Raw genomic sequence first — 27,358 nt, 5'->3', positions numbered from 1 at the left:
AAGAATTGGCATATTTTTGGTACTGATTTCTCATCCACAGATATGGCAGGTTTTTCATTTTTTCTGGTCTTGTTTCCGCCTTTCAGCAAAGGGCAAGGGATTTCATCATCAGGATCTTGTAACTCGTTAAACTTTACTCCCAATTATTTTATAGTTTTTGATGCTGTTGCAGATAAAATATTTTTATTTTTAACAGGTTATTGCTTTTTCAAAAGGAAAATTGCTAGTTTTCCCTCTGCTTCTCTCCCTTGAGTTTTAAGCCTTTTACTGAACTCAGGTTTAAAACGGAGGCATGAGTTTTCGCACTCGGCCGTTGAAGCCCTACATAAGCACTGGCTTCCATGTATCTCAGTCTCCTTTGTACCCTGTGAGCTTCACAACCACGTCATAAAGCGTGGTGTCTGGTGTCTCCACTGTGCAAATGAGGGAGCTCAGCTCAGAGAGGCAAGTGATCTGCCCAGGGTCTCTCTGACACCATTTTGGCCTGCCTGACAAAACCAGTTCCTAGGATACAATGCAGTCAGGAAGTTGGTACCGAGGCACGATTTCATTCGCACCTAAACGGGACAAGTACATGCTTACGGTGTCAGCATCTTACCAGAAAGCAAAAAGTGCTCTAGAGCTGAGGCGAAGGACTCCCGCGCCCGCGCGGCACGCCGGCTCGAGGCTGGCGGAAAGAGCCGAGCGCGCTCGGAAGCGCTCGTCACGCCTTCCGCACGAAGCGTCAGGGGGCGGGGCTCGCGTGACGGCGCGTTGCGCGCGGGGCCTTGTGGGAGGGGCGGCCGGTGCAGCCGCGGCTGCCATCTTAGCAATTCCTGGCGTTGCGGCCTTGTCGTTGGAGGCGGCCTTCGTGGCGGCCGTCGGCTTCAGGGGGAGGCAGAAAGTCAGCTCGCTGATAGCTCTCCTTCCCCCGGCTTCGACAAGATTGCCAGCCCGCTTCCGGAAGCGGAGGCGAGGACAGCCGGGCACGTGCGGGGCCCGAAGCCAGCGGTTAGTCCCAGCGTCGCCCGGAAGGATGGGCCGGTCTCGGAGCCGGAGCTCGTCCCGCTCCAAACACACCAAGAGCAGCAAACACAACAAGAAACGGAGCCGGTCCCGGTCGCGGTCTCGGGACAAGGAGCGCGTGCGAAAGCGCTCCAAGTCCCGGGAAAGTAAACGGAACCGGCGGCGGGAGTCGCGGTCCCGCTCGCGCTCCACAAACACGGCCGTTTCCCGGCGCGAGCGGGACCGGGAGCGCGCCTCGTCCCCGCCCGACCGCATCGACATCTTCGGGCGCACGGTGAGCAAGCGCAGCAGCCTGGACGAGAAGCAGAAGCGAGAGGAGGAGGAGAAGAAAGCAGAGTTCGAGCGGCAGCGAAAAATGTGAGCGCCCGCGGGGGGAGGGGCCGGGAGCCGGGGAGGCGGCGGCGGGTGCGGGGTGGCGGCGAGAGGGGAGCTGATTGGGCCCGGGGGGAGTGAAGCAGGTGAGCGGGGTCGCAGGGAGCGGCCCCGAGCGGCTGCACCCCTGGCGTATGGGAAGCCTGGGGCAGGACAGACCCACGAGTTGCCTGGGAAGGGCAGTAGTGGGGATGGAGCTGGAAGGGCTTGGAGCAGAGCAAGCATTTTGGCGCGAGAGGAGGAGGAGCGTCCCGGAAGTAGGGGGTGGAGTTCCGTGTGGGGTTGGAGGGTGAGGAGCAAGCTGGCCCCGGGGTGGGGACGGAGGACGTTGGCGGGCCCCCTGCCGAAGAGCGTTCTCGCCTTGCACCCTAAACGCGGGACAGGGATTCTCGGAGGTGAACCGCTTCAGGTGGTTGACACGTACACGCACCCAAAACAAGTCCTTTTACTTTAGTGCACTCCTGCTGTTAGAGACGTCGCGGTCGCCTTTCCTGTCTCGGGCCTGCTCGTTTTGTTTTCTGAGGTGTAAAAAAACAATGCGCGCAGCTTAAGTGTGCAGTGAGGTAAATGAATCTTGACGCTTGAGTTCACCTGTGTAGCCAATCGAAGCTTACTCCGTCTTTTCACTCTTTATTAGTTATGGTCTGTAGGTCTCCGTAGCACACTTCGGTGCAAGACTGTAACTCGTTTCCCTTTGTGGTGTATACGTGCTGTTCAGAAGATAGAATATTCCCTTTTACTTTTGCATTGATCATGTGCAGAAGAGTCACCTCTCAAGTACCTTTTGGTCTAAGAGTAGGTGCAAATGATTCCAAACGAATGAAATTTTGGTTTTAAAGTGTAGAGTTCTGTTTTGGTTCAAGACCCTGGTACTCTGATGCGCTGGGTATTCTTTCCCAAAGCCACGTTGAAAGGTAGAGAGATTTGCTAACTCTCCCTGTTGAACCAGCCATCTTCCTCAGTTCTTCAGTGCATGTTTAGAAAGTGCTCATAAGGCAGGAGAGTTACTGAATGTAGAATTTTCCTGAGACAGATGTATGAGTACTGAACTGTGTAGGTGTTTTCAGTCTTTCTGCAGTGTAGTTTGTGTTATGTTCCAGCAAAGCTTGTTTCTGAAAGGAAATCATAAAGAGGTAGGGGACTGGAAAACTTACTATTACTGGAGGAAACAGTACCTGGAGAGCTCTTTCACTGCGTTTCTTTAAAACATGCACAACGCTTGCATTTTTCCTTTACTTAGAACTGTCGGTGGGAAGTATGAACACCGAGTACGAATAATTGTGTCACAAGAAACCTTGATTATATAGAATCCAGTTTTTTTGGTCTGAAACAAGATCCTTAACTGTGAAGATGTAGCTCTCAAATAACTGTCAACAGATGAACATTTTAGAAAATTATCTAAGATAATTCTGAGATAGTATTTCCATGTGAAAACAAAGGATACCTCCAAAGAGTAATGATTTGCCATTCATTAGAGAGCTGAAACTTGGGAAGAGTGAAAGGAAACTTGGTATGCAAGGAATAGATAGAAGCATTTAGCAAGCTACACACGAATAGCAGAGAAGAAATCCAGAGATGAGATGAGAAAATAGAGCAGTTGTATTGTCCCAAGTTGATAGAGGAAGCACACTGCCGTTAGCATTTATGAAGGGAGGAGGGGGCGGAGCCAGCAGCCACCTGTACACTGAATTCCTGCGTGTTGTGCAGTAGGCACTACTTAGTACGGTCTAATGCCTAATAATGCAGAGGAGACGATTGAAAGATCTAGGTTTTGCAGTCATGGGAATGGGCAGAAGTAGTTGTCTATTTACAAATCCTGTTGGTTAGTTCATTCAACTGATACTTATGGAGCATCTTAATAAGTGCCAGACACTATGCTAGGAGCTGTTAATCTGAAGATGATTGACCCCTCCAAGGTCTCGATCTAGCTTGAAGACAGGTAGGTAGATAATAATACAGTGTGGTAAATTCAGTGATAGTGATGTGACTGTAAAAAGGAAGCATCCTGGATGGGTAAACACCTTAGTGCTCCTCAGGAGTGAGTGGCAGGTAAAAATAGGATTCTGTCAGGCTAAGCATAGGAGGATGCATGTGGACCAAGGGAGGGAGCCCCCTCCACCCCTGCCAGAATAAAGGGAGGGGTGCAGTATGGTCTTAGGTGGAGTAAAGAGGTGAATATTGACTGGAACATGAATTTCTGTAAGTATTCAAGTCATGGAGTGGCTGGAGAGGTAGGTAGAGGCTGGGAATCATGGGAAGGGTCTTGCCGTACTAAGGAGCTTGGATTTCATCATAGAAACCAGAAGGGTTTTAAGCAGGCAAATGGCGTGGGATTGTAGTTTTGTTTTTAAACGGAGCATGGACTGCTGTGTAGGATAGAAAGTTACAGTAAGTCCACATAGGAGTAGTGAGGGAGCAGTTGTTGGAATGGAAAAGAGAGGCAGATTTAAGAAGGATTTGGGGCAAATAAAATTGGATGTGAAACGTAAGGGAAATAAAGCATTGTTTTGGCTCTCGTGTTTATATTGTGGCTATTGCATCTCAGCCACCAAATGTTTAAGTAACTGCTGTCGGTCAAACACTAGTTAAAATGTCAGAAACCTGGACTTGGCACTTCCAATGTAGGCACTAGATTTTGGATATAGTGAGTTCATCCAAGGTTGATACGGGGGACTGAAGCCTGGGGGAAACCTTGAGAGTAGATAGAATGGCCCAGGCAGAGTGGAGGGAGAAGAGCAGTTGGTTCATGGGACTGAAGGAACCTTAGGGAATGTCTGGATGTACAGCTGGACAGAGGGAGACAAGCGCGTGGTGGAGCAGAGAGCAGAGAAGGTACCACAGGAACTCGCACTGTCAAGTGTACCTTCTAGAGGTCCAGTGTGAGATGGAGAGAGACAGCAAAGTTAAAATCTCTTGGGCTTAACCTATTAGAAAGTCTCCTCAAGGTTGGAAACCAGATTGTTTTGCCATTTACAAGTCTGAGGCCTTGAATAAACTACCTGCCTGTGAGCTGGATTTCTTATCTGTAAAATGGAGATAGGTGTTTTGCTTATTGTGAAGATTAAAAGTACTTAGGTGATACTTGGCATGTATGTAATGAGACTCAGTAAATAATGTTTAATTTTTTTACATGTAGGCAGATTGAACCTGGTGATTTTAAGAAGTGATCTTACAAGTTAAAATCTTGATGCAATAAAAGGCAGACCTTAAAATTAAAAAAAATTTTTTTTCCTCACTTTTGAAAAGTTCATTCCTGTGGTTGAAAATTCAGTTCAAAAGATTTCCTTCTCCTCCTTAATGTCCCAGTCATTCAGTGTTGTGCTCTCTTTCCTCCTCGGCACCCTTACCATTTTTTATATGTATTATTTTGAGACTCTTTATGCCTGTTGTAATAACTGTTGGAAAAAATGAGTGGCTGAAAATGACTTGCAGCACATCAGGATAATATTAATGGCATAGTAACTTACTGTAGCCTGTGGTATCTAAGTTTGCATATACTTGGTGTTCAACTGCATGGCAGATCGAGAGCCTTCTAAATCAGAGTGTCTAAAGTGAACTGGGATCTATGTGAGTGATTCTTAGAAGAATGCTCATTGTGAGAGCAAATTCATTATATTGGAACTACGTACCTCAGGGAGGTTAGGGCTTTGAGACAAAACATTAGGGCATAAGATCAAGCTGATGTTGGTAAGAATTTTATCAGTTTTTTAGGTAATTATTTTGGTAGCTAAATTTTTGTGCATACCTTTTGCCTTTAACGTTTGTCGTGGAGAAACAGTGCAGGGTAGTAGCATGCTTAAGATCGTTATCTTTGGAGTTGCCTAGGTTGAGGGCCACCCCTCAGTCACCTGTTTAGCCTCAGGAGCCATCAGAGATGCACATGATGCCGTGGAGTGTCAAGCTTTTGGCAGAGTAGTTGGTGTCTATTCGGTACTGAGTAAATACTGTTTGCTTATATTATGAAGCAGTTCCTAGAAGGACACTCCTAGGGTTGAGTTTGTACATTTCAAAGACTTAAAAATAATATTAACCGATGCTCTGTGCAAAGTCACACTCGCATTTAACGATGGGCCCTTGCTGTTTAATAGTTGCCATTTTAAAGTTGATTGTGATTAGTGTTCTGAGAGCATGGAGAAAATGAGGACCTACTCTTATCTATTGAAAAACTTCAAGATTTTCATTCAACCCTTTCATCAGTGTCAGAGATTGTTTGTTTTGTTTTTGATTGCGTTGGGTCTTCGCTGCTGCACGTTGGCTTTCTCTAGTTGCAACGAGCAGGGGCCACTCTTCCTTGTGGCATGCAGGCTTCTCATTGCGGTGGCCTCTCCCGTTGCAGAGCACGGGCTCCAGGCACGCGGGCTTCAGTAGTTGTGGCACGTGGGCTCAGTAGTTGTGGTGCACGGGCTGAGTTGCTCCGCGGCATGTGGGATCTTCCCGGACCAGGGCTCAAACCCGTGTCCCCTGCATTGGCAGGCGGACTCCCAACCGCTGCACCATCAGGGAAGCCCTCACAGATTCTCAGCAAGGGGATGGATTCAGCAGAGGAGCCTGAGGAAAAGATTAGAGAGAGAAAAGAATATCAAGAGAGTGACAACTCCTATGACAGCAGTTTTAAGGAATGGCTAGGCAGTCATTTTAGATGAGGGATCTCTCCTAAGATACTAGTGGCAAAAATGGGTTGTTGGTTTTTTTTTTTTTTCTTTTCTGAGAAAGTTTCAGGGCCTCTTAAGAAAGTTAGCCCAGTAGCTGCCTTATCATTGATTATGATAGTAAGTTTGTCATGAATAAGAATGAACTTTTTTTAATTTTAAGAGCCACCTACCCCTCCCAACCCTCCTTCGGCTAACTGGTAGAGGAAAGCTATGTTGTACTAAGTTTCATTCATTTCTATACATTATATGTTTGTGCTTTTGTGGGAAAAGACAGACAAAAGAAGAAAGACACAGGGATACAGAGATTACTGAAACAGGCGGAGAAGTTTTACTTATCATGTATGTTAATACTTATCACAGAAGTATAGGCTCTATTAGTAGGTATTAGCGGGGTTCAGGTTTCTAGCACAGCATCTAGTGCATAGTAGGTTGTTCAATAAAGACTTGTCATATCTCTCAAGTACTTAATTCTGTTGTTCGTGTGCCCTTGGTTTTCTGGATCCTGGTGTGTGGGGGGAAGGGGATTAAAGCAATATCCGGCTCTTAACTTTTTCAGCACTGGATCTAAAATTGATTTAAATTTTTTTCTGAGTGCTGAAGTAGCCGTTTTAACCTTACCGAAAATAACAGCGACAACAAAAATTACATCCTTGATCGTGCTTGTAGGGGAACAGCTCTGCTCTGGTGCCCTGGCCTTGCCTGTCTCCTTGTGTAGGGCGCAGCAGCAAGGCTTAATGACAGTCCTGGGGGCGCCCCGTGGTTCCCTCAGGAACAGAGGGGGTCGAGCAGCCTTGTAAGAAACTCCGCAAGGCCACTTCTCACCCTCTGGGCTTCAGCGGGGCTTGGGAGTTCCCGCTTGCCCTCCCCTTTAGGCTGGAGAACTGCTGAGCCGTACTTAGAACGGACCCTTAGCAGCAGCCACCTGTTGCCTGCACTGCTTGTCACCCTGTGCGGCCTGTCACGCGGCCTCTCTGGTTTGGTGTCCGCCAGTGGGAGCAGAGACACAGGGAGCTGACAGCATGCTGACCTGGCTTCTGCTGTAAGTAAGAAACCGGATTGATGCGAGCTCGTTTTCTCCTTGCTGACCAGATCTGTGGAGGTGTGGTCCCACTGGCCGTTGTGCCGTATTGCTGTCCTTTAGGGACTGTTTGCCTGACAGAAACCCTGAGCATGTGTCAAGTCTCTTCCACCTTTGCCAAATTCCTGAGTTAATTAGGCAGCTTTTCTACTGATACACTAACCCAAAGCCTTATCCCATTCTTTTCCCTCATCTTTTACTTTGTGTGGAAAGTTTTAACTGGAACTTGGTTTACAGTGTTCTGCTTTAAGAGTTGTACCATTTTTGAAATTTTAAAATGAGGTTTCTTTGTAGACATTGCTACATTTACTAATTTTATAAGAACCAACTAACAGAAGAAAGCGTGGGGGGGGTGTGTGTACGCTTCTGAAACTTCGTGTCATGAAAGCTTTCCAATTCAGCAAAATAGGGTATTAATCCTCATACAGCTGTCATCCAGGTTCAGCAGTTGTTAGCTTGCTTGTTTCATTTCGTATTTCTGTCTTTCTCTTTGGATGAATTAGAGAAACAATATTTTTATATTTGGAATGTAGTTTAATTTCCATTGAAATCGCTGCCTGATTTCTTTTAGGTATTCCTGGCCATTCATTTCTAGTGTTGGGGTGGATATCTCTTCTCTTTTACTAAGCTGCTATAGGTAAAGGCTTATTGAAACTACCCTAATACTATATTTTATTCAAAGTTAAAAAAGGAAAAGGAGTATAGATAGAGAGTACACGTTAGGCTTTTGTGGGGTTTTTTTCCCCCAGTGAAAATCACCAATAATTTAGCGTTGGGGAGGAGATATTTAAGAAACAAGCAACAGAGTCTTCAGAATGGTTATTGCAGATATCTAGAACCTAACAGAAATTATGACTTCTCAAGTAGTTACTATCTCCCTGACAGAAATATGTAGAGATTATAAATGCAGAAACAGATATGAATCAGAATATTAGAGGGACTTCCCTGGTGGTGCAGTGGTTGAGAATCTGCCTGCCAATGCAGGGGACACAGGTTCGAGCCCTGGCCTGGGAAGATCCCACATGCCGCGGAGCAACTAGGCCCGTGAGCCACAACTACTGAGCCTGCGCGTCTGGAGCCTGTGCTCCGCAACGAGAGGCCGCGATAGTGAGAGGCCCGCGCACCGCGATGAAGAGTGGCCCCCGCTCGCCGCAACTAGAGAAAGCCCTCGCACAGAAACGAAGACCCAACACAGCCAAAAAAAATAAAATTAATTAATTAATTAATTAAAAAAAAAAGAATATTAGATACACTGGTGTCAGTATGGTAACACTGAATAAATAACAGGAGTTGAGAATGAAAGCACTTCAGTGGGAATTGAATCACCCCTCCAAAGTAGAGTTGAGTTGAAGTGGATTGGGTGTTTAAAGGTCACTTAGAAACTGTAAAGTCCTTACTAAACAGATAAATTGAATGATTCTCATACATATATATGAGTCATCAAAAGATAGAAGGGTTACAGATTTTGTTTAATTTTGTGGATTGTGAGAAATACGCAGCATTAATAGATTGACCTCTTAGGATTTAGGTATATTTTCAGAGTCTCTGCATTCATTGCAGCACAAATTATTTTCTCAAATAATGCCGTTCAAGAGAAATACAGTGTGAGCTACATTAAAAAGGAACTAGTGAAATTAATTTTAATATATTCCCAATCTGTCTCAAAATACTGTCATTTTAACATGTAATCAAATAAAAATACTTGAGATCTTTTATATCTTTTTTTCTTACTAATCTTCAATTCAAACTAGACACATGTGGCTAGTGGCTATCATATTGGAGATCATTGGTATAAAATGTGCAAGGTTTCAACTATAGTGCCTTGATAAATGTCAATATCTTCAGCACAGAATTTCATTTTGAGTGAATAAGTTCATTTATAATACCTAAGTGGGATTAAAATAATTAAACAATATCATGCTTCATTGAACTTTTTAGAAGTGATACTAATATAGTTCATCCACTTTCCCATATCTAGAAGAGCTTTGAATTGAAAGTCAGTTAACGAAAGAAAAGGTGCAGTAAAGGGTAAAAGTTTAGAACCTGAATAAGTTTGTCTGTATTTTTGCTAAAAACTTCAGTATGTTGCTTTAGCAGTCTTAATTTCTTTGAGTCTGTCTTTATTCTGATCTTGCTTGGGGTGGGGGAGGGGAGAATGAATTTAGCTCGTCTGAACTGCTTGCTACATCATAGTTTCTCCTGACTTCTCTGTAGCTCAACCCTTAGACTGAATGGATTGACAGATGAGCAAATCATAAATTTAATAGCTTGTCCTTTCCTTATGAAGCTGGTAACGAAAGTAGATATCCTGTTTCAGATTCACTCTACAGTTCCTAAAACTACTGCATTAATAAGCTCTTTGTATATACTAGTCTTTTTGTATTTACTTTAGAAAGTGACAAAAGAAAAAAACCATGATTTTATATTTATTTGAATTTCTGTATCACTTAATCTTTTGGTATCTATCATTTCCTTGAATATTACATGAAAATGAGTTGTAAAATCTTAGAAATATGTAAGCAGACTCAGTGTTTTACAGACTCATAGCTAGTTTTATTTCAATCCTTAGGTTTATTTCTTACATTATCTAAGTCCTTTCCCCACTTTGTTTGCTAGTCGGCAGCAGGAAATAGAAGAAAAACTCATCGAGGAAGAAACAGCACGAAGAGTGGAAGAATTGGTGGCAAAAAGGGTGGAGGAAGAATTGGAGAAAAGGAAGGACGAGATTGAGCGAGAAGTGCTCCGAAGGGTCGAGGAGGCCAAGCGCATCATGGAAAAGCAGTTGCTCGAAGAACTCGAGCGACAGAGACAAGCTGAGCTTGCAGCGCAAAAAGCCAGAGAGGTAACGCTCGGTCGTTTGGAAAGTAGAGACAGTCCATGGCAAAACTTTCAGTGTCGGGTGTGCCTCCTGCGCAGTTCAGAAAGAGATGGAATGCAGACCAATTCCTTTCTCATCTAAACTTAACATTGCTGCGAAAGTTAATTTTTTAGCCTATTCAGATGTGCTGACTGATATTTAAAAGCTATTTTCATAAAACTATCCAAGGATACTTTTTGATTTAATGGAGCTGGCTTACATATTTGAGAAGTGTTTGAAACTTTTGCCATGGCTGCAGGACTTACATTCTTTTTTTGGGAGGGTGGGGGGAGACAGGGAGTGGTAAAGGGAAAAGGTTAAAAATCCACCTGTGGTTACGTGTTCTTCTTTTCTGTTTATCTCTCTTATTGCCTAGACTGTGAGAGGCTTTTTGCCTTCGTTCAGATTAAAAAGAGCAGGGCCTAACATTGAGTGATAGCACCTGCTTTTGATAAGTAGGTTTTCTTGCTCTTCTTTTTTTCCTTCTTTTATCCCTCACCCCCCTACCCCAAATCCTGCCTCAACACAACGGACTAATTCTAGCATTCTGATCATAAGGCCCTCCATTTTCCTAATGTGTTTCAAAGATCTTTTTAGGAAAAATGTCCAGATTATTCGTCCACTTTTTTAGTATCTACTAACAACTCCTTTTTTTCTCTAGAGAGTTATGAAGGAACAGGTTGTCCTTGTCTGGAGTCAAGCTAAACACATGATTTGTTTTATCAGCAGCTGGAGCAGAAGTTGAAAATGTCTTTCTGTGAGACAGTAATTTGCTACTGAAGCTTTATGGCTTATTTGCACTGATTACTCCAGGATCCTAAAACTTATTGAAAGTCACTGGAACGCTCAAGGCAAATTACTTTACAGCACTGAGTGTCCCTCAACATAGTTTGCATAGCGACTGTGAATTCCATTGGTGTGTGCCATAGGAAATCCCGTGGTTATATTTTCTTGAAGTTCAATGTTTGACTCAAAATATGTGACTCATTGTCATTTTTAATCTTGGCATTATTGTGGACAAGTTGACATCTTATTAAATCTCTTGTTTCCCAGTAAGCTTAGCTTTTCAAATGCATTTTCCCTTGTGCTGTCTTTAACTAGATATACATGTCTATATTTGGTGGATATCACAAACTCTGTGCCATTGAGTATATGAAATTTTTGTTAGTGCCTTTAATAATGAAGATACTTTTGGAGTAATGGTGCTGTCTTGTAGCGAGTTATTAATCATAGGAAGATTTTTTTCTCTTCATTTGCTTTTTGTTTCATATTAACAATTTTTTTTTTACACGGACACAACCCTCTGACAGTCTTTCCAAATATTAAAATCATTTGAATATGTATGCTGTGATCTGAACACTGCCCAAACCATCAAGCAATCTTCATATAGTTTGCATTATAAAATCTCATTAAATTCTCCAAGAAAAAATAAATTACAGAATTTTATTTCGTGACCATGCACCCCCTGGATTCCTGAATTTCAGTTCAGATTGTAGATGACAAGCTGCCTTTAGAAATTGTCAACATCTGAATGTTAAGTCCATTCTCCCCATGGAAGAAGCCCTTAGTTCCATGAAGTATGGATTACCATTTGTATTTTTCACTAACAGTAAATGTATTTTTCTTATTAATTGTTTGCCTTAGGAATGATGAATTACATTTTTTGTTCCTTCTTACCATAAACATCTGCATTCCTCAGCTCAGCCTTCCTTGTATGTTGTTTCTTTATAAATGGTTGAGCTGCTGATGCAGGTATTGCCAAGCTAACAGTACAAATCATTTTAAAGAGGAAGCTGGCGCGTATGGCAGCCGAGGAGCACACTCTGCAGGACACTGGACAAGACAGTAAATATTCAACTTTTAATGCTGATTAAAGGAGTATAGGTAAAGAATACGTAGGTATACATAATTGGTGAGACAAATATTCACTTTATTTATATTTTATATATTATTTTTTTAATTTGGTAAATACTATCCAGTTTTGTAGTTGTCCTTGTTGATTTGTGTGATATTAAAGTATTAGTAATAATTGCCAGGAAACTGTCATTAGGGAGGGTTTAGTTGGTTGCTGTTTGGACTGGGAGGGATGATTTAAATTTAGTACTAGAAACAAATTTTAGTGGCTGCGCAGTTTATCATTTGTCAGACAGAAGGTAGCTATAAAGCTACCCTGTTTAGTCAGATCAAAAAAGTTCAGAGGAAGATTAGTAAATATTTCATCAATAAAAAAAAATTTATTTTTCTAACATCTTACCATGTCCTCCCCTTTAGGAGGAAGAACGTGCAAAACGTGAGGAGCTAGAGCGAATACTAGAAGAGAATAACCGAAAAATTGCAGAAGCACAAGCCAAACTGGTATGTATAAAGCATTCATGAAAAATATTTTAGAGTTCTCGGGACTATTTTAAGGGATTTGAGGGAAGAGTAGGAATAGTTGACTAGATTTTAGCTACTATCTTCTAGAGGAATCTGTTTGGGGCAAGCCAGAGATTCTTATTAATCTGGAGAAAATTCCAAAATTCACAGTGGTTTAAAACAGGTTTCCTAGGGGAAATTGTACTATCCCCATCCCTAATTTCTTCTGTACCTAAAAAAACAAAAACAAAAACTTGAAGGTTCTTAATTAAGCCTACTACTATGCAGCATTTCACTTGGCATTAGTTGCTTTGTTACCAGTTACTAGACAGAATAAGTAGAGAGTGTATATTTGATAGTAAATATACCAGATTAATAAATTTTTTCATATTTCATGTTTATAATCTAACAAGGAACACAGAGACTTAAATAATTATAATATGAGATACAGGTGTAAAAGGAGATATAATTTTTACATTTTAATAAAGAAGTCAGTATAAGAATATTGAAGAAAATTTTTTAAATAGAAATATGAATACATATCGCTTCTATTTTTCTTTCCCATTCTGTATTTTAGTACTTCTGTTTGTTTGTTTGTAGCATATACTAACATTTAAAACAGAATTTAAAAATAGATAAAATTTTTGGTGTAGTAGGGTTTTCCCAATTAAGAGTATGAATATATTTTGAAGCATTCTCAGTATGATGAGAAAGAAAGCTAGAATTAAAGGACTATGGATATAAATGAAAAATGAAGGATAGGCAGACATTATAAGGGAAAATTTTCTTTTCCTTATGAAGATGGCATATAGGAATTCTACTTCAAAGTAAGAATATAAATCAGAGATAGAGGGAAATTTACTTAGGATGAATGAGGATTAGTGGTATTTACTGCCCGGGAATGAAGACATGACCCTAGAGGGACTCTTGGTTATAGACAAGTTTTGTCTAGTTAGAAATGTGTTGAGAATAATGCAGTCATAGGAAGACATTTGCTGCTAAGTCATACTCTTGACTGGGGGAGGAAAGCAAGATGTAAGCTCCAGTTAAGTGCTTCAGAAAAAACAAATTCTGTGACTGTATTTATAAAAGGCACAGAAAAAGATCTGGGAGGATCTAAGTAATTAACAATGGATCCCACTGGGGGGTTGGTGAAGGAGGACTGTAAATAATTGTTTTGTAGTGAATAAGAATGTGAAAGTTAAAACCACCAGCAGTTGGTTCTAGAGTATGATCTTGTAAAAGATAATCTGCCCCAGATAAGAGCCAAACTAGAAATACCCTAAACAACTTACTGAGCATGATGCAAGGGATTCTTAGTATCACTGTCCTGGTTACTGTGAAAGCCCCAAGGAAAGGGGAAGACCTGCTCGTGCTTTACCAATGAAAAGACCTTAAAATCTGCTTAGGTGGAAGAAGCACCATGAATATGAGGTGGGTGAGAAGTCATAATAAGATGTATTAATACATGCTGATTAATACATATGTGATAATGCTTTTTTTTTTTCAAGTGATTCCACATAAGGAGAAAATCTCAGTGCAAGTGCGAGAGAAAGTAAGATGGGAATTGTGCATCTTAATTTTAGTTTTGAAGGTTGAGCTTTGAAAGGTAGATATAGTCTTGTTTGTAAGGCCATGGATATTTGCAGGAGAGATGAACAGTATAGTTGCTGCAAGAAACATTGAAGCAAAATTACCCAGTACGTGGGATAGAATTCCTCTTAGAACGTGGTGTAAGAGATTGTATAGAGGGAGTTCAGTTTGTGGATGTCCTGAAATGCCAGATTGTGACTTCTAGAGCAAAGGTTCTAAACTTGGTATACCCTGCCAAAGTCTTGATCCCTTCTGACCCCGGGGTAGCTGTCTGAGTGCCCAGGGACAGCTTGGCCTCCTTATGTTCCTCTAATAGCCTTCTTTGTGTACCCAAACGAACCATAAAAATAGGAGAAGATTAGCAAGGCATATTCTAAAGCAGTGCTTTTCAAGTGGTGGTAAAGTTGCCCAGATTTTGTTTTTTTCTTTTAATCCCAGTTTGTCTCAGACCTCTACTTTTACAAAATACAGTTAAGATGAATTATTAGAAAAATGAGGTCAGATTGCTATAGAAGTTTCTAAAATGCTTATTCTTGGCTTCTGCATATCTTATTGTGGATCAGTTACAGTTTGCACTGTCGTTGGTCCATGGGCCATACTTAGAGTAGCACTGCTCTAGAACCCTTGAGTTTGACTTCGTGTTAATAGACTGTGCAGTGACGCTGCTCTGACTGCATGTTATCAATAAAACTTCAGTGAAAAGGTATCTTAGGGAAAAAGAAGCTTGAATTTGAGGAAAATTGGTAAAAATCTGGACATAACTAATTTGCTTCTTGTATTCAGTAACGTTGGAAGCATAAAAAATTATTGTTCCTGTTGGAGAGAATTAATTTTTATTTGGTTCTATTGGTGGCCATGTTGTTGCAGGGAAAGTAGAGTACCCTTTGTGTAGGAAGAGACAAGAAAATGTTACTGTATAAACATGCAAGGCACACTATTGCAGTTTCTCTCATTTTTATCATCCTTTCCCCTTCCTCTCAATTTTGAGCACAGTTCTTTAATCTTTAATCTTTATACACGTTTCCTAGTATTTACACTAGGAAATACTACATAGAATATATTGAAAGTCTTGTTAAAATAATAGACATATGAATAAAAAGCAATTTGGAGATAAAAGTAGCCAAGATGTTAAGTTCTCTTAAAGGCTTTAGTGTATTAATTGTGGAGACAAGGACAACTCCAAGAAAAGTCAGCTAATGATATGGAACTATTTGGTAAGTGGTATGAGTTACATGGGGTAACTGACATAATTGCCCTGGGAACCTTCCTGGAGGAGATACCCTTGCTCTGGACCTTGATGGACAGTTAGAAATTGAATTTAGGGTGAGGACAAGAGGGTGAGGAAATGAAGAAGGGCAGAGACCTTTAGGGAAGTAGAATTAGAAAAAAAGCAAGAATGTGTGGGATCTCTTGGGATAAGCAGTAGTAGTTGTAGTAAACCCACTTTATGTGTAGTCAGAAGTTCAGGTTTTGAAAGCAGATTAGACAGGTTGGAAAAGAATATACCCTGGGGGAGATTTCTTGTCTATAACCATGAAAGAATAACACAATGATCTCTTATAAATCAATAAAGGAGACCAACTTCCTGAAAGGGGGAAAGAAAAAAAAAACTCCTTCGAGATGTAAAAGAGGTAATTTCACACAAGTAAAATGAAAAGTAGCTGTCATAAATTCCTGAAAATAAATCCCAACCTTAATGGGAAAGCAAAGAAATGACCCCTCTCTTTTCCTTTTTCTCTAATACTACATACCAAATTTGAAAAGACTTTTTTTTTCCCCTGTTAGTACCAAGTGTTGGCAAGAATATGGTATAAAGAGACCCTTTATATAGTGCACTATCCTGGAAGTTTAAATGGATGTGACCATTTTAGAAAATAACAATAAATCAGTATATACCAGGAACCTTAAATTTTAATTCTGCTCCTAAGAACTTACCTAATGGAAACTGAATCCAATACAAATCAATTCACACACAAAAATGTTTTCCCCTTATTTGAATAGTGAAAATTGCCCAGGTTTTTAGATAAATTATAACACATACAGTGGATTTTTCTGTAGTCAAAAAGCATCTGATAATACAGGGGAAGTAGCTAAATACAAAACTTAACATATACATTATGATTTTCCTAATTTGAAATGTATATTTGTACATTTAATAGAAAAATATGCCAAGTACTGAGAATAGTTATCTCTAATTGGTAAGCCTATAAGTAATTTTATACTTTTCTCCAGTTTCTACTTTTTTTTTTTTTTACACAAGTAATGTGTATCACCGTTATGATCAGGTAAGAATAACTAGTAAAGAAAGTAAATTTAAGCCACGCTTAGACTCACTTTTAAGTAAGCCCTCATGACAAAACTTCAAAGATTGCTCCCAGTAATGACTGTAATAAGGAACAGATTAGCTAAGCCATATGGATTCTCATATATGATAAATGTTAAGTGGTCTAGACCAAGAGTAGTTTTTGCTCATTTTAGTTCCAAGTTGTTTATCAAGATACTTGATTTTGGGCTTCCCTGGTGGCACAGTGGTTGGGAGTCTGCCTGCCAATGCAGGGGACACGGGTTCGAGCCCTGGTCTGGGAAGATCCCACATGCCGCGGAGCAACTGGGCCCGTGAGCCACAATTACTGAGCCTGCGCGTCTGGAGCCTGTGCTCTGCAACAGGAGAGGCCGCGATAGTGAGAGGCCCGCGCACCGCAGTGAAGAGTGGCCCCCGCTTGCCGCAGCTGGGGGGGGGGGGCCCTTGCACAGAAACGAAGATCCAACACAGCCCAAAAAGATACATAAATAAATAATATACTGATGTAGTGTTATAAAAAAAAAAAAAGATACTTGATTTTATCTGTCCATAAGGAGGCAAGAAAATATTAACGAACATACGTATTTGATTTATAAAATCAAACAAAAATTAATCCAAATGTGGATTGGCTTGACTTGGCTTTTTGGCAGATTGGTTCCTAGTTCTTGGGTTAGTATTGGCATTGCACAGCTATCATCAAACATTTGAAAGGCTGTTGTTAGTACGATGGAGAATTTTAATTTTCTTTAAAATGTTAAAAGTAGTACTTAAAATTTTTCAAAGTCCTCTTCTTCATACAGTTTTTAGTGATGCGTCTGGGAAAAGCCCAGATACTACTCTGAAATGTATATGAATCTTATTTATTCAGAACGGGAAACAGACTAAATGAAGGTGGTAGGTGTTGCCATGGAATGAAATGTTCTAGGAGGTTATGTCAGTAGGAAAAACGACCCCTCAAACTGTCCCCTGAAATTCTGGGTCTATAGTATATTTCCTCTCTTTAATATTGAAATAACTTTCCCCTTTTTCCTTGCCAGTTAGGGAGATTTAATGTGCTCATTGTGCTATATAACATGTGGTATCTCACCAGTTTGAGAGATGAAAAGATAGTACCATGTTTACAAGTTGACTATATATGAAATGTATTCCACATACTTAAGTTTCAAGTAAACCAGATCTCACTTTGCAATTAAGAGATAGCTCTGAAAAGAGTTCTTAGGGAGATGTAAGAAAGAATTTTTTAATGTTTGTGTAGTAGACAGAAAAATGTCTCCTGCCCCCCCAAAAAGATATCCACGTTCTGATCCCTAGAACCTGCGAGTGTTACCTTATATGACAGGTAAAGAGTCTACACAGATGTGAATAAGTTAAGGATCTTGAGGTGGGGAGTTTATCCTGGATTATTACTGTGCCCTAAGTGCCTCTACATGTATCCTTATAAGAGGGAGATGGAAGGAGATTCTACCACAAAACACACACAGGAGAAGCCTAAGACAACAGAGAGAGATTTGAAGGTACTGGCCTTGAAGACTGGAGTGATGTGGTCAGAAGACGAGGAATCCTCTTAGCCACCAGGAGTCGGAAGAAGCAAGGAACAGACTCCCTTAGATCCTGGAGAGGGAGCACAACCCCTGCTGATACCTTGCTTTAGGTCCAGTAATCCTGATTGCGGACTTCCGGCCCGCAGAATAATCTTGTGCTGTTTTGAGCCTACCTAGTTTGTGCTAACTTGTTACCTAAAAATGTGGACATGTTTTTGGTATTGGACAGTGGGTAGAGGCTGGAAGAATTTTGAGGTACATGATAGAAAATGCCTAGACTGTTGGTAGGAATATGGACTTTAAAGGCACTTCTGGGGACTTCTCTGGTGGTCCAGTGGTTAAGAATCCACCTTGCAATGCAGGGGACGCGGGTTTGATCCCTGGTCGGGTAACTAACTAAGATCCGACATGTCGCAGGGCAGCTAAGCCCACTCACAGCAACTAGAGAGCCCGTGTGCCGCAACTACAGAGCCCACGCACTCTGGAGCCCATGTGCTGCAACTGAGACCCAACACAGCCAAAAATAAAGAAGGAAATCCCTTTTTTAAAAAGGCACTTCTGGTTAGGGTTAGGAAGAAAATGAAAGCATATTATGCAAACTGGAGGGAAGGAATTCCTTGTTATATAGTGGAAGAAAACCCAGCTGAGCTGTGTCCTACAGTTGTGTGAAAGGCAGAACTTATCTAAGCGATGAAGTTCATATATAGCTGAAGATATTTCTGAGTAAAGTGCAGTCTGGTTTCTTCTCAATATTTATGTAAAATGCAAGAGGAGAGTAATTGAGGAAAGAACCAAGAAGTAAAATAAATGAGAACTTGATGTTTGGGGAAAATTTTAGCCTATTTAGATTGCAAAAGATGCTAAAATTAGATTCACTATTAGAAAAACTTGTTCTGGAAAGAAGGCTAAGGGTATGATTGGACATCCTTTTGCTAATGCTGAAGAGTTTATGCCTGTGACTCATAGGTTACCTCAGCCATTTTAGCAAAAGCCAGGATTAGATGAGATTATCCAGAAAAGACCTGTGGAAGAACCAGGTCTAGTGGCCTGTTGTCTAGTGGTCTAGTGATATACATGGGAGACCTACAGTGTTTTTGAGGATGTTATATCAGCAGAAACACTGCCAACATGGACTGAAAGGGAGAGAAGACCTAATGATGAAAGGCTTTCAGACTCCACTAACATAGGAAAAGGTGATATGAAGTCAGAACAGAGATATGAAGGTACTGGCCGAAGGAATGTGGCCCTGGAATATCAACACCTTGATTTTGTTGCAGTGATACTGATTTTGGACTTCTTGCCTTCAGAATAAACTTCTGCTGTTTTAAGTTATCCAGTTTGTGGTAATTTGTTACAGTGGCTACAGGAAACTAACGTAGTTGGAAAGAGAATGGGGCATTTATGCTAGAGTGAGTGTTATTATATAAGTTGAAACAGCACAGTACTTAGGATGGCTAGTAATGACATTTATACATTTTAAGAGATAGGAAAATATGGTATGGCATCAAATGTAAATGTCAATTAAATATTTTAATTTGAAAGAGTGGGCAAATTAGGTAAGGATTTTAAATCATTGAGAGGCTTGTTCCCAGTTGATAAGTAGAAAGCTGATTTAATGATGTTAATGTATTCTTGGCAACAATTTTTTAAAAACTTTCTGGACATTAATGTATTGACATTGTGTGGGGTGGTGTGAAGGATGGAGACTAGAAACAAGAAAGCCACTGAGGTCAGTGAAAAAGGTGGGCACTTGATTAGGTGGGAGTAGAAACAGTAACGAGAGAATAGTTGAACTTGGTGAGTGATAAGGGTGTACAGAGGGAGGGAGAAGAGGAAAAAGGAAGGAAGGTAAAAGTCTATTGTGGGAACCAGGGAAGACCTGATGTAATCGTGCTAAGAGCCAAGGATCACCAGGCATTTAAGGAAAACTTTCACAAAAAGGAATGAATACTGAATAAGGCAAACAAAAGAACGGAGTAAAAGAACAGAGAATTTAGGCTACAGAAGATTAAAAGAACCACATCTAGAAGAGTACAGTTTTTTTGTGAAATTTATAGGACGTGAACAGTAAAATCCTGAAGGTATCAGATTTCTCTTTTGGCAGTAACAGAGCACTCTCTCCAGAGGTCTGGAAGGTGGGGAGTTTTGTACCCAATGTTCTTTTCAAACCAAGCTCAACTATCAGTCAGTTCCTTCTTGAAGCAATTGTTTGTACTTTAAGTAAAATGGAATTGCAGGAGATGTTATCTAATGTTGGAAGTTTCAAAAATACATTTGTTATAAAGGTAACAAAGGGGAATTAAAGTAAATTGAGAAGAAGGGGGGCTAGAAGGAGTGTGGTGGTATGATTTCTCTTTAGATGAGTAGCTAATGATATCCTGTAATGATAGTTAGTGTATATCCTAAGGAGGTAACTATCAGAATAACTAAATTGCCATGGCCCCTGGGGGCAAAGAGGGAATTGCTTTTTTCAGTCCTTCTTTGTTATTTTCTTTTTCTAACCTTGTACATGAATAACGTCATGTATTAGGGTCAAAACTAATTACATTAAATTTCTTTTTAATATTTTTTTTACTCATTGTTTATCTAAAAGGAGGCATACATTATACTTGTTATGGAGGGGAGGGTGCATTAAAGAAACAAAATTGCAGAATGGCAGAGTGAAACCTGAGGTATGTTTTGGGAGGTTAAAATGCAGAAATTCACATTTCCGAGTAGGGGCATGATTCCTAATTGTAAGATTTTTTAGTTTTTCCCATCATCCCAGTAGTCACTCCTGATAAATATTTCTATCTTTAGATTTTTTGGGGGGTAAAAATTCATACATATTCCACGTAGAGAGAGTAGTAGATTTCAGCATCACCATTTGCTGAAGAAACTGCTACTAAGGACCTTGATGTAAAATTATAGACAATGTAAGGAGAATGCTTAGAAAAGAGTAATTTTTAAAAAAGCAGTAGGACCTCTAGGTAAAGTGGGAGGGGGAGACAAAAGATACTGGGAAGGGGGTTAAGTAGACCCTTCTACTATAATAGTATGTTTTGCTCTTGTGTCAGTCATTCTTTTTGCGTGGGGTGCAAGGTTGAAAGCCTTTTTGAGACCAAACAGGGTCCTGGGTGTAGTGGCTGGGAAGGACTGCCCCACTGTAATGGCTCTAGTATGGTGGGTGTGTTACCTTTCTCTTTGGCCTCCCTGATGTCCACCACATTAGCCTTGTAGGAGAATTTAGTGTTGTTCACCTGTATGAATACGAATGTGCATACCCTGCCCCCATTTGGAATAATGCTTTCTTTTGCATACATTTGAAACGAGGGGAGAGGAACAGTGTATGTGTGCCAGCAGATGGGATCACCAGGAACAAAGCAGCCTATCAGACAGTTAACTGCAGAGGGAGGTGGGAGGCAACGCTTTAGAAGAATACCTAGCCAGTAAGGTGTAGAGTCATATCACACTTACAGATGGATAAGACAGTTTTTCATCACTTGAAAGCCACTGTATTTAAATGAGAGACGGGTTTGGTTTTTCTCAACTAGCCTGTTTTTTTTTTTATATATAAAATTTACTTTTATTGTCAAGATTTATCAGTTTACCAAGACATTCATTAACTTCCAGTTGAAAAAGTTTTTGTCACTTTCAGTTCAACATAGTTTTCTTGTTTTACTTTTTATTTATTTATTTATTTTTGGCTGCATTGGGTCTTCATTGCTGCGCGCGGGCTTTCTGTAGTTGCGGTGAGCGGGGGCTACTCTTTGTTGCGGTGCGTGGGCTTCTCATTGCTGTGGCTTCTCTTGTTGCGGAGCACGGGCCCTAGGCGCGCGGGCTTCAGTAGTTGTGGCTCACGGGCTCAAGAGCGCAGGCTCAGTAGTTGTGGTGTACGGGCTTAGTTGCTCTGCGGCATGTGGGATCTTCCCGGACCAGGGCTCAAACTCGTGTCCCCTGCATTGGCAGGCGGATTCTTAACCACTGCACCACCAGGGAAGCCCCAGTTTTCTTACTTTAGAGCTAAAATAATTGTTTTCCTTCTCTGGTCACTGTACTTAGGCCCTCAGATATTTTTTGTTTGGTTTAAAAGGTAATTTCCAGCATTTATAAAGTATTGCACTTTACAGTGTGTTCTCTCATAATTATCTTATTTCATCTCGTAATTACCCTGTGATATAGTTACTCTGTGATCATTTCATTGTTATTGTCATTGGTATTAGAGCCACTCTTTATATATATAGTAAGGGTCAAAAAAAAGATTTTCCCAGGATTATTGAAGTATTGAAACTTAAAGACCAACTATGCATGTCATAAAATTCTTCTTTGTTTTACAGAAACCTTATGAGTGTTAGTTTTACAAATAGGGAGTCCTCCCCTGATGTATTAGAATTGTTAAAAACTTATTACAGGCCACATTTTAGGATACATGTTTTTTTACATAAAGTAAAGACACTTGTATCTGCATCATTCTTTTTACTTGAAAATGTGTTTTTTTGTTATTCTTATTTTCTGCAGTTTTATTGAGATATAATTAACATAACAGCACTGTATAGCATAAAGATTTGACTTACATATGATTACCGTGATAAGTTTAGTGAAAATCCATCATCTTTTTTTTTTTGCCAAGGTGTAATTGAATATGCTTAGTTTAAAGCTGTAATAGAACAAAATACAAATATTTATACATAAAGACAGGAAAGACCTGCTTGATTTCATTTTTAAAAACCATTCCATTGTCAGGTACTTGTAATAGGCACTATATGCTTAGCACTGGGGATAACACTGTCAGCTATAAGGCCTGGTTGATTACAGCTCTCCCTCTATACACATAGACACGCTTTTGTCTCCTGTATTTGTAGACTTCAATGAAACTGAACCTTTTTCTTCACTCAAATCTAAAGATAATTTCAGTGCAGTAGAAATAGTATTTTCTGTCTGTGAAGGAAGTTACTTTTTAAATCTTGTTTAATTTTTTGATTAGGTAATATCACATGATTCAAGATTTAACAGCTACACAGTATTTTCTTTTATATACCATAATGTATTTAATAGTCCATATTGATGAATATTTGGGTTTTTCCAGTCTTTTACAAACCATGTTGGAATAAACTTGTTCAATTTTGCATGTATGCAAGTATGTTTATAGTATAAAATCTAGAAAATTAAATTGCTGGATATAAAAGTACTGTGAAATGTAGTTTGGGGTGGATAGTGCCAAAGTAGTTTTCATAAATTTCTCAAATGGGTTGAGGTTGTGATGTTCAAACCATTTAGCCCCCAAGCTTCTTTCTAATCTGCTTTCCTAGGGGCTGAGTTAGAACCTTATGGAAAAGTGAGTCTGGGGTGTTTATCCTGGAAAGAGTTTTCAAAGCACAAGTGTGCCCCCTAAGAGTCTTTATTATGTCTTGATTCAGTTGCATGTGCCATGCTCTTACCCCAAATGTGGGATGGTTTATTAAAACTGGATAAATTTGCATATGAATTTACTAATGGTGATCAGAAGCAGATGATTATTTCTCTTGTAATTATCAGTGAAAGTCTAAACAAGAGAATGGTGATTTGCAATGGACTTTGACACACAGGTAGGATTGTCGTAGGAAAGAATGGCGTGAGCTGAGCTGGGGGGCGGCAAGAGAGAAAGGATATGGGAAGTCATAAATAGTACGCTAATCCAGGAAGTTAGGCCATGTCTGTGCACAGTGGAAATCATTGGAAGTCTGAGGGCAGGAGAGCACAGTGCCCAGGAAGGGTGAAGCCAGCGGCACTGTGTAGGGTGGACTGAAGGGCAGAGACTGGAGACAAGAGCATTTTAGGTTTGCGGGAGGTCTGGGGCCCTGAACTGGCACGGTGGCAGAGGGAAGGGACAGAGCTCTAGGGGAGAGAATATAAAGGAAGAGAGGATATAAGGGGAGAATTGACAAATCTGAGAGCTGTTTGGTTGTGTCAGAGGAAGAGAGAGGAGGGGAAATAAGCTATACTAGATGCGTGGCAATAGGGAGGCTAGAAAGGGCTGGTTCATTTTAGGGTTAGGCTTGAAGAATTTAAATCTTGAACATGTTGAGTTTTGAAAGGTATTGAAGAGGTTTCCCAGTTGGATGTTCATCAGCCAGCTGGAAATGTAGCTTAGGAGAAAGGTATGGGAGAGGTACTTCAGCTCTCCGTTGGGTTTCCACCTTATGAGAATACAAAGATACAGAAGTTTGTGAAAATCCACTTGCCCATCTTGCCTGCCCACCTAATTCCCGCTTCTTCAGTTTTGGGTCTTCCTCACCTCTGACCGTACTTGGTAACAGTGGATTTGGCCCACTGTCTTCCACCTTTTAGGATCATTATCCTTCCCCTTACTTGCTCCCCACCCCACTGGCCTCCATCTTAAAGTAAAACAAACCTCTTTCTGGTGTGACTTATGTATTTAAAAGTTGGGTTGGTTTTTTTTTACCTACAGGATAAAATTTAAACGTTTTATTAAGCTGAATACCAGAATTTGTTACCTTTTCCATCTTCTGCGGTAAAGCCTATAATTCAGTCACATTGACTTTTAGTATTCCTGAAAAGAATAACCTATCCATGGAGGACCTTAACCTTTTGAACCTTAGTGTTTCATTTATGGGAGGAGAGAAAATTTTTAAAAGACAAGTTCAAGTGAACAGAAGAATGAGTAAAGGGAAAGGCCACTAAACTTATTGTTAGTTTTTGACCATCTAGAAAACAATTTCAGTAGAATAATGGAGATGGAAGCAATGAATTTTTAAAATTTGACTTTGAATGGAAGTAAGGCATTCGAAGGATGCAGTGCGTATTTTAAGACCAAGGTCAGGTGGGGGGGAAAAGGACAACTCTGATGATAGCTGAGATTTAAAAGTCAAGGGTTAGAGCAGGTTTCCTAAACCTTGGCACTGTTCATCTTCGGAGTTAGATAATTCTTTGTTGTCAGAGAGGGGGGCTGTCCTGTGCCTTGTAGGACGTCTGGCGGCCTGTTCTCTGCCCACTGGGTGCCAGGAACACCACCCACACACACGGCACACATGGCACACACATGTGCGCACACGACACACACGCACACTATACACACGGCACCGCCCGTTGTGACAACCAACCACACACACACTTCCTAATGTCCCCTGGGAGAGGAGTAAAATTACAGCTGGTTGAGAATTAAGGGAGTGGACATGGAATCTTTGGGGAGAAGGAGCAACTTGATGAGGACGGAGCTCGTGAGAATGACCTGAATTTTCTTGGTACAGAGGGGAAGTCTTCTGTAGAGAACACAGGAAGGAAGTTGGTTGCTTGAGACTGAAGGAGTTGTGAAGGAGTCAGAGGCATTGCAGGAATTTTATTGGTATCTATTTGAAATTAGATAGCATTTTATAGTTAGCCAGATCAAAAAGGTATCATTTTTCTCTCCAGAAAAAAACGTATTATTTCATGGTTGTATATTGACAATATAATGTAGCTCCGTTGAGGATTTTTGTCTATAATTTTTGTATGCCTTTCTAATTATAAATTTAGTTATAATAATTGGTAATAACATACTCTGAAAAATTCATGCCTTGATTCATAATTGACAGTTTGTTAATCTGGTGCACCGAGGGTGTAGCTAAAATAAAAATAGGTAATAGGGCAAAAATGTATACTGAGCTCGACATGATTTGTAGAAACTTCTTTTCATTTTCACAATGTTCAAGTGCTTTCCTACAATTTGTTCATATATTTTTCATAAAAAACAAAATCAGAAAATGTTGGAATAATTAATAAGGAGTTCTTTTCTAATTCCTAGGTATTTTTTCCTGATACTTTCTGTGTGATCTTAGGCAAGATTTTTTAAACATATACTTTTGTGTGCTCCTGTTGATGAATTTGTCACCCAGTTTCTGGAATATTACTAATAGAAGACATGAAATTCTAATTTTTTACTTTTACCTTTCAGGCTGAAGAACAGTTGAGAATTGTTGAAGAACAAAGAAAGATTCATGAGGAAAGGATGAAACTAGAACAAGAGCGACAGCGTCAACAAAAAGAAGAACAAAAAATTATCCTGGGCAAGGGGAAGTCCAGGCCAAAACTGTCCTTCTCATTAAAAACCCAGGATTAAATTGCAAACTCTGAACTTTTTACAAAGAAAAATGGAAAAACTTTGTATGGTAGCTTCATGTTGAAGTGGTTTTTTTTTTTGTTTGTTTTGTTTTTGTTTTTTTAATTTGGAAAATCTGGAAAGTTAGCTTGTTCTAATAGGGGCTATGCTCTGCAATTCCTTTTTTTTCCCTCCCTCCCTTTAATGTCCATTAAGTCAAATCCTTATCAGATCATTGTTATCTTCCAAAAAGCGATATTTTTTCACCTGTTGGATTCTGTATTAGTGATCTGAAGAAGAGCAGATCACTTTGTAAACTATGGATGGTCTGATAAGGTTTTTACTGACCCACTGACTTCAGAGTTATACTCTGTTTACTACATCATAATGCTGGTTTTGCTGACTTTTTGTTTTTTTATATATTTATAAAAAAAGAAAAAGTTGGTAATTGCATTGGAAGCGCCCAGGGTGTTACTGGACCTTTGTGGTGTATTGTTAACCAGTGTCCTCGTGATACTGTTACTCTTGATGTTCCTGACACAGGTAAGGAAACAGTTGGTCAGCTCTGATACAAAATATATATACAGTTCAGTATTGTCTCTGTTCAACTTGTTTTTATTTCATTGACGAAATCAAACCAGCATTCCCCATTGTGTAAATAAATGATTTTGCTGAATAAAGTAAAGTCTTAAATTCATATGTTGAAGCAATTTTTTTTAAAGTTCTGTTAAGTCTTAAAAGAGGGTGGTTTACTTTTTGATGGTCAACAATCTAGAAATCCTAGGACTATGCTGTATATTTCTTTTCACTTTTAACATAGGATTTATATGTACATTAAATATACTTGAGAATTAATATTTAATGGCTATTTTACAGATATCTAATTCATGCTGATACAACAAATTATGACAACAGTATTACCGTTAAGAAAGACTGAGCACCCAGAAAAAGATTTAAATTCTCAATCCTGTGCCTCTATTTTAGGATATAAGTATTATTACCACAAATTATACTTAATAAAGACTAGAAGAATGATTCTAAAAATTTATAGTATTTTAGATTATTTTCGAAGTGGGCCATCAGAAAGAACTTAGCTTTGTACTTTTACAGAAGGCTAAGGTAGTCAAATCATCTTCAGTGTAGGGTACCTGCACGTTTTTTGGGGGGACAAACACATTTAAACTTACAAGCTTTTGTTTTGTTTTTGCATGTTATATCTTATGGATGACTTTGATACACTAAAATCTGCCTCATTTATCTTTACATAATGTTTAAGTGAACTGGTATTAAAACATTTATTCAAGAAAAGGATATGGATATAAAAATGCTACCTGAGATGCATAGACATGTCATCAAAGTAGAGAAACTTTCCAATATTTTTGAGACAGTTTGATCAGTCTTTTAAATGTGAAAACATAAGTTCATGAGATGACTAAATGGTAGATTATTTTGTTTGTGCATGCTAAGAAAAATGCTGTTGCTTTAGTTTGAGTTCTTCCATAAGTCTAATTGTGGTAAGGAACAATAAAATAGGTTTAAATATCTTTAAA

The 27,358-nt window shown here is 39.9% G+C and overlaps 1 protein-coding gene across 3 annotated transcripts; it reads left to right on the top strand.

Moving 5' to 3' along the window:
* Nucleotides 1–760: 760 nt before the first annotated feature.
* Nucleotides 761–26,505, top strand: ARGLU1 (arginine and glutamate rich 1). Of its 3 annotated transcripts, none has more exons than XR_005017171.1 (4): nucleotides 761–1,362; nucleotides 9,724–9,949; nucleotides 11,752–12,319; nucleotides 25,665–25,694. XR_005017171.1 is itself a non-coding variant. In XM_036831318.1 (4 exons), the coding sequence occupies exons 1-4, from the start codon at nucleotides 1,016–1,018 to the stop codon at nucleotides 25,827–25,829; spliced, it is 822 nt and encodes a 273-aa protein (XP_036687213.1). In that variant the 5' UTR covers nucleotides 763–1,015; the 3' UTR covers nucleotides 25,830–26,505. The 3 variants fall into 3 exon arrangements, 1 of the variants encoding a protein (XP_036687213.1); XM_036831318.1 differs by having other exon boundaries at nucleotides 763–1,362; nucleotides 12,236–12,319; nucleotides 25,665–26,505; XR_005017170.1 differs by lacking the exon at nucleotides 25,665–25,694 and having other exon boundaries at nucleotides 9,724–11,809; nucleotides 12,236–12,320.
* The last annotated feature ends 853 nt before the right edge of the window (nucleotides 26,506–27,358 follow it).

Source organism: Balaenoptera musculus, chromosome 18 (assembly GCF_009873245.2).
Source record: "Balaenoptera musculus isolate JJ_BM4_2016_0621 chromosome 18, mBalMus1.pri.v3, whole genome shotgun sequence".
Taxonomy (NCBI): Eukaryota; Metazoa; Chordata; class Mammalia; order Artiodactyla; family Balaenopteridae; genus Balaenoptera; species Balaenoptera musculus.
Note: the sequence above shows the minus strand (reverse complement) of the source record. Positions and strands in the feature narration are given on the sequence as shown.